General features: G+C 35.5%; 1 protein-coding gene across 2 annotated transcripts; it reads right to left on the bottom strand.

Annotated features, from left to right (window-relative positions):
* Positions 1-545: 545 nt before the first annotated feature.
* On the bottom strand, positions 546-5,482 carry LOC120212031 (probable 1-deoxy-D-xylulose-5-phosphate synthase, chloroplastic). 2 transcript variants are annotated; one of them, XM_039210466.1, is made up of 11 exons: positions 5,444-5,482; positions 5,164-5,348; positions 4,513-4,632; positions 4,270-4,434; positions 3,929-4,079; positions 3,549-3,817; positions 2,746-3,028; positions 2,004-2,302; positions 1,548-1,826; positions 1,099-1,383; positions 844-993 (listed from the first exon to the last, which is right to left on the bottom strand). In XM_039210466.1, exons 2-11 carry the CDS (start codon positions 5,302-5,304, stop codon positions 844-846), a joined length of 2,142 nt encoding a protein of 713 aa, XP_039066397.1. In that variant the 5' UTR covers positions 5,305-5,348; positions 5,444-5,482. The 2 variants fall into 2 exon arrangements, with proteins under 2 accessions (XP_039066398.1, XP_039066397.1); XM_039210467.1 differs by lacking the exon at positions 5,444-5,482 and having other exon boundaries at positions 546-993; positions 5,164-5,304.
* Positions 5,483-6,778: the final 1,296 nt, after the last annotated feature.

Genomic DNA, 6,778 nt, shown 5'->3' with positions numbered 1-6,778 from the left:
TTTATAAATTTGTTTTTAACCTATAACCATGCATAGAGAACTACATATTATTCATGTGTGGAGACGTAGCTAAGATACTTTCAACAAAATGCTAAAGATAATAACCATAAACAATAAAAAATAAACAATCCATCATATAGCACAAATCAAATTAACTCGATCGTTAAAGGAATGATTGTTATTTCTAGAGATCTCGAGTTCGAACATCAACGACTACATCATGGGTGATTAAACGTTTATTAACAAATGATTGAGAATCTATATGTAAAACAAATATTACTTTATAATAAACTTGACATAATAAAAAAAACCAATCTATCATATATATATATAAGCTTATACAATACTTTAAAATTTAATCAGATTCATAACATGAATTTGATTTATTTTATTAAACTGATGTAATTATAATATAATATATGTTAGAAAAAAAACTTATTTTAAGGAGACGAAAATAAACTTTTGATAAAAAAAATATAACGGAAATATCCCAGATATTTAGAAAATTAAAATTTTTTTGAAGACGACTACCCCATACTCCCCCGCCTGAGTCCATCATCTGTATCGATACCTTTACGATTCGTCGGTATCGATACCAATGGGTTAATATCTATATTCAACCTTTGGTATCTATATTTGTTCTAGGGTATCGACACAGACGGAGTCAGGATTGAACTACAAGTATCGTCAATGCAACTCCACTGTTGGGGTAATTTGACAATTCACATTATAACATATTAAGAGAAGTATACACGGTATAGGGATCATCAATGCAACAATATAAGCGTTCTCCAGCACTCTCCGGTATATCAAGAATCCGATAAAGAAGAACCCGGCCACATTCTAGCACATTAGTAGTAAAGCTTCACGGGTACGTCCGAGAAGGCTTAATGCGGTTGCAGTAATGTGATGTCCGGTTAGCCCGGCAAGAACAAGCTGTTCTCCGGGCGATGCATGCTCGATATAGTTGTCCGGCAATACAATTGGTCGCCACTGTTGAAATTCTTTCAGTAAATCATCAGTATTACGAGGCAATATTTAACAGAATATTCGCCCCAACCCTATGCTCAAAATCTAACTAGCAAATGATTATATTACCTTGAGTCTTCCATCGAGCTGTCCATCAAGCGCAATGAACTGGGCAACGTGGGAGCCAAATCCTCCAACGGAACCTTCCTCGACGGTTATCAGAATGTCATGATTGCTACAAAGCTGCCTGAGAAGCTTGATATCGAGAGGCTTGCAGAATCTTGCATCGGCAACAGTTACACTAATGCCGAGTTTGGAAAGAAGGGCCTGAGCTTTTAGACAGTTTTGAACCATTGCCCCATACCCAAGTAAAGCAACATCTTTACCCTCAACAAGAACTTTACCTGTTCCAATCTGGTTTATGGTCAAAATTTCATATAACGAATCAGTATCGTAAAATTTTAGCATTTGGAATTCACGTATGAAAACATCTAAAGAGTTAAAAGCCTTTTTCCGATTAATAAAACTAAAAAAGCGAGCCAACAAATTAGAAACAAAGGGCATTAAAGGATGATAACCTCAAGAGCATTTCCACCACGTATAGGATAATCTCTCATGACTAGGGCACCCCTTGGATACCGAAAGCAAACCGGTCGATCATCAATCTGGGCAGCAGTAGTAACCATGTTCATCAGCTTATCCTCATCCGATGCTGCCATGACAATCATGTTTGGTAAACATGACATGAAGGTTATATCAAATGCACCACACTGCAAAGGACCATCAGATCCTACCAAGCCTGCACTCGTAATGACAAATCGCACGGGAATACTCTGCCGATCTACATCATGGACAACCTGGAAGCATAAAAATTTTATCCACATCTACTTTCTGCGCAGTAGAACAGTCTTATGGCGCAACACTTAACACCAGATTTCACATACATAAATGAGTACTCAGTTAAAAGAGGAAGAACTACATTATGAAAAAAAAATTGACGATCGTGAATGCGGAGAGGGAGGAAGAGAGAGAACCTGATCGTAAGCTCTCTGCAGGAAGGCAGAAGGAATTATGCAAAATGGCTTTAACCCTCCACATGCTAAACCAGCTGAAAATGTAACTGCATGTTGCTCGGCCATTCCAACATCGAAAAACCTGTCAGAAAATTGTTCTCGAAATAACTTAAGTGATGGATCCATTTCCATTCCAGCATGAACTACTACAATATCTTTGTCTTTCTCTGCCTCCATAATCAAAGCCGTCACCAAGCAATCACTGTAAGTTTGGCAACTATCACCATTTGAGAAAGCATAAATGCCATTTAGACTTAAGCCTGTAAGGAAATACAAGTGTAGTGAGGAGAGGTTAGCAGTACACATGCAATGTGCAATTTCCTGAGGAGAATGGAAAAAATTAATGGTTTGCAAACAAAAATCAATCACATATATTAGTCATTTTCAGATCTGAGCTGTTTTCCTCAGGGCATTAAGACAAACGCCCGATTCTGTTATAAAACAGAAGGGAGCCTCCTTGAGAATGCACTCTAGGATACATGAAAATACATGGATAATAAACCGACCATAGAGAAAAAGAAGTTCCTTATTATTATATGTTTTCCATCTATGCCTGTAATCAACATATTAAAGAAATAGTAGGCAACAATAGATGTATTAATTGTAGTTAAGCCAAACTAGCTTTATGCCTCATTAATTGAAGCAGAATTGATAATAATTTTTGTAACAAGCACGGTTTAAGGACATGTAGAAGGAGGGATACCTTCTTGCTGCTGCTCCACTGTCCCTCTCTTTTGGTCAGCTCCTGAACCTTGATTTTCCTCTGTTATCACATGAACCAACACCGGACCCATTGAATCCAGTGATGCCACTTCTTGTAGAACACATATCAAATCTTCTGTGTTGTGTCCGTCAACAGGGCCTATATAATACAGCCCAAGCTCTTCAAAGAGAGTTGATCCAGGTGGACCCATCATACCACGTGCATACTCGTCAACTTTGGCTGCCAGTTCATGCATTCCCTTACCAATTTTTTTGGTAACATCCTGAAAAAATAAAGATTTATTTATTACATGGAAATTATGTACTCCTTTAACAGAGCATAACGATTTCCTTTTTGAACTTGTCTCGATGGAAGTTTCAAAGAAAGAACTACCAACACGTAATCTTTTGTTGCCAATATGCGGTCCAAGGACCTCAACTACCCAAACATTTATTTTATAATCACCTTATTTACTTACTACATCTATTAACTCTAAAATCCAGGCACTTTTCTCCGAATTCCTGAACTCCAAATTCCAATCACCCCCAACAAAAGACAGACTGATAATTGATTGTGTGATAGAATAGAGTACATTACGTCCAAATGGATTTTATGAAAATGTATGAACGAAAATGGCAGTACCAGCGGTAACATTGAAAATACACTTGCATTTGAGACAACTTTCAATGTGAGGCATCTTTGAGTATTCACTTACAAACAGGAAGGGACAAAAAAAAAAGGAGGTTTCCTCTAACTTTACTCAAGTCCCAAGTATGTAGGAAGGACCGCTACATAAAAGTTACCTTAGCAGCTTCTCTAAACTTGCGAAAAGATTTACTTGATTGGATCCTGCTAAGGGTACTCGATAGAGCATTGATAGATGTCTTGGGGCCCTCTTCTATCTTTGGATGCAAAGAATGGCGGCTGTCATTAAGTATCACAACCAAATTTGAATCCAAATATCCAGCATTGCTCATGGCCTCATAGACCTGACCAGCCATAGTTGTGGTGTTGTTAATGACTGTAACTACACGTTCTCGCTTGCCTTTAATATCCCGAGCCACTGCCATACCTAATGCAAAGCAGGAATCTCAGTTTTCCAAGTTTCATTCTGAAGATAAAAATAATATGCCATAAAAAGCTAAAAGAAATAATAGGCAGACAATAGGCAACGAAATACTACCAAGTCCAGCAGATATACTGTTACATCCATGCCCAGCCCCAAAAGGATCATATTCACTCTCAGCTCGGGAAGTATAGCCAGAAAGACCATTCTTTTGTCTCAATGTAGGCATTAGGAACCGCCTTCCTGTAAGAATTTTATGTGCATATGTCTGCCAAGAAAAGAAAAATTAGTAGAAGAAATAACTGCAGACCATAGATCAAAATATTGAGGTGCAAATACACAATTCACGCTTTCTTCAACACAGTCATCATTCATTCATCAAGATAGATATAGACGCATCTTTATACAGAAACTAAGAAAGAGGAGCAGGTTAAGAACTGCATGGAATACAATGTTACCTGTTCCCCAGCATCCCACAAAATCTTGTCGACAGGAGCATGAAAGACATAGTGTAATGCAACCGTCAGTTCCACTACCGCCAAACTGGCCTTGAAAGATTTCTGAGTTTTTGACATTGTAGAAGACAACTCCGAACGGATTTCGTCCGCTAACAATTTCAGTTCCTGCAAAACCAATCTTTCATTCAGTATGCTTAAACCATATGCATCGATCGTAAGCATTGGAAGGCTCAGAGCACAAACCTTGATGCTCAAACTTTTCAAGTGAATGGGGCTTTCAACCACATCAAGTATAGGTGTAGGCACTTTCTCCCAAAACAAATCATCAATATCAGGCAAAGAACCTATTCTATTTACCAATCCCTGCACCTCAAAAAAATCAAATTAATGGCTTTTTCTACATAGCAAATTTAGATTCAATGCACATACACTCTTGAAATAGGAAGAAGAAAAACAGTGGTTTTTTTGTCAGAACTAGATAAAGCTAAAGTTTCCTTGGCATTTTCTTACATAAGAACTACCAATGGTGAGTCTTTCAACGAAAATAAATGAAAATACAGCTGGTTTTTTATTAGCTTTTCCCAGTACATTGACTAATAAATACAAGATTGTAAAATTCAGTACTCTAATTACAAAGTCAACCCAGAAAAATTTCCAATTCCCTCCACAGTTTCTAATAATCACTCCAGTTCATCCATGGATAAACATTTCCAATAAAATGTGTTAAGCCTCTAATAAGGTACAAAGCTTATCCAGAAAGAAAACAACATCAAACACAAAAATAACCATAATTGCATTATCCCAAAAAGTTTGCAGGAAAGCAAGACTCTATTAAACAAATGATAATTAATACACAATCCAATATATGATTCAAAAACCAAAAAAATATAATACCTTGGAACTGGCGTGGATGCTAAGCTTCGTAAGATTAAGAGTGGAGGGGAAACTGGAGCTTGATAACTCAGTTCTGTTGTCAAATTTGGCATGGAAACTTGCAGTGATTCCAGATGGGAACTGAGTTGGAGCAGTACCCATGAGGAAAAACAACGACCCAACTCAGTGTAATTCGGTAAAATCCAAAGAAAAATATAGAATTTAAAAAAAAAAAAAAAAAAAAATTGATAGAACCTCTTAGTTCCAGGAAACAGAGAGGAAAGAATCAATCTGCAGGAACCTATGAAAAAGATGAACAAATTAAAGACCGACTGCAAGAGTGTCAGTCTTGTAAAATAATGAGAATTGTAGGGGCTAAAACGCCTAAAGAAAATTTGTGAAGGAGAGACCACCAAAAACTTATGACCATGTCATTTTTATTAAATTCGTTAGCATAGGAAAATTGTAATCATATTGGGATCTGTACACTAAAATTTTAATTTTTTAAACGTAATATTATATTGAGGTTAAATTATAAAATTCATCATTCAACCTTTTTTTCACTCTTATTTTGGTCATTAAATTTTAAAAATTCTAATTTTATCACTTTTATTTATTAAACTAAGGTGATTACAAAGTAGTATTTGTTCTAAATAGTCTCAACCATTTCACAATGAACGTTTAGTTACCCTACTGTAGTCACTGAAACTCAAACCCATGACCTCTAGGTACAACAACGATTCCTTTAACCATGAGATAAGTTGATTCGTATTAATTATATCACTAAAATTTCAAATTATTCCAATTTTGATCAATTCGTCATTAAATAGTAAATATGTTGAAAACATTTTGATGTTTTGATATAATAAATTAAATTAAATGAATTTTAAGATTTCACAAATGATTTTCTAAGTATATTCGATTTAATTACTCTAAGTCTTTCAAGATCAATTTCAAACCTTACTAAATGTGTAAAATTGTGTTTTATACTTAAACTATTTTTGAAACAATTTTCACAAAGTATTTTGAACCAAAATCAATCCTAAAATCAAATTTTCAAAGTGATGCACCAATCCATGCATCGATGCACCAATTAATTTTCAAACATCGAATGCATTTTATGCATCGATGCACATACCATGCATCGATGCACTCAGTGCATTTGATGCATCGATGCACAAGACCATGCATCGATGCACTCAGGTTTTTTCAAAACATCGAATGTGTTTTATGTATCGATGCACTCTTAGTGCACCGATGCACTGAGAGTCCAACTGTAACACCCCAAAATACGGGTTAGTGACTAAATTGTAAAACTTTAGAATTTGGTGATTAAAGTAGAATAATTGGATAATTCAATAATTTATCTGGAAGGATTGTTAGTAATTATTAAAAGAATTAAAGGGCAAAATGGTTATTTAATCATTAAATGATTAAATTGTATTATGTTGAGGATATATACGGGGGAAAGAGATAAGAAGAATATCTCTTCTTCTCCTCTTTGTTCTTCCATACGAGAGAAAGCCACAACAAAGGTGAGTTTTCTATTTTCTTGGTTATATGTTGTTTTAAAAGTTGGGTTATGATCACTAGATGATAATTAAGCTTAAGGAAAGCTTAATTTGTTCTAAAACAA

This window comes from Hibiscus syriacus, unplaced genomic scaffold (assembly GCF_006381635.1).
Source record: "Hibiscus syriacus cultivar Baekdansim isolate YM2019G1 unplaced genomic scaffold, ASM638163v2 tig00109991_pilon, whole genome shotgun sequence".
In the NCBI taxonomy this organism is placed as follows: Eukaryota; Viridiplantae; Streptophyta; class Magnoliopsida; order Malvales; family Malvaceae; genus Hibiscus; species Hibiscus syriacus.
This window is presented reverse-complemented; position numbering and strand designations above follow the sequence as displayed.

Bases quoted from the DNA above. Each gene is read 5' to 3' on its own strand.
- LOC120212031 (XM_039210466.1), bottom strand. From the start codon at position 5,304: ATGGGTACTGCTCCAACTCAGTTCCCATCTGGAATCACTGCAAGTTTC. The intron at 4,080-4,269 runs GTAACATTGTAT...TTTTCTTGGCAG, and splicing joins TGTGGGATGCTGGGGAACAG to ACATATGCACATAAAATTCT. The intron at 994-1,098 runs GTAATATAATCA...GAATTTCAACAG, and splicing joins AGCTCGATGGAAGACTCAAG to TGGCGACCAATTGTATTGCC.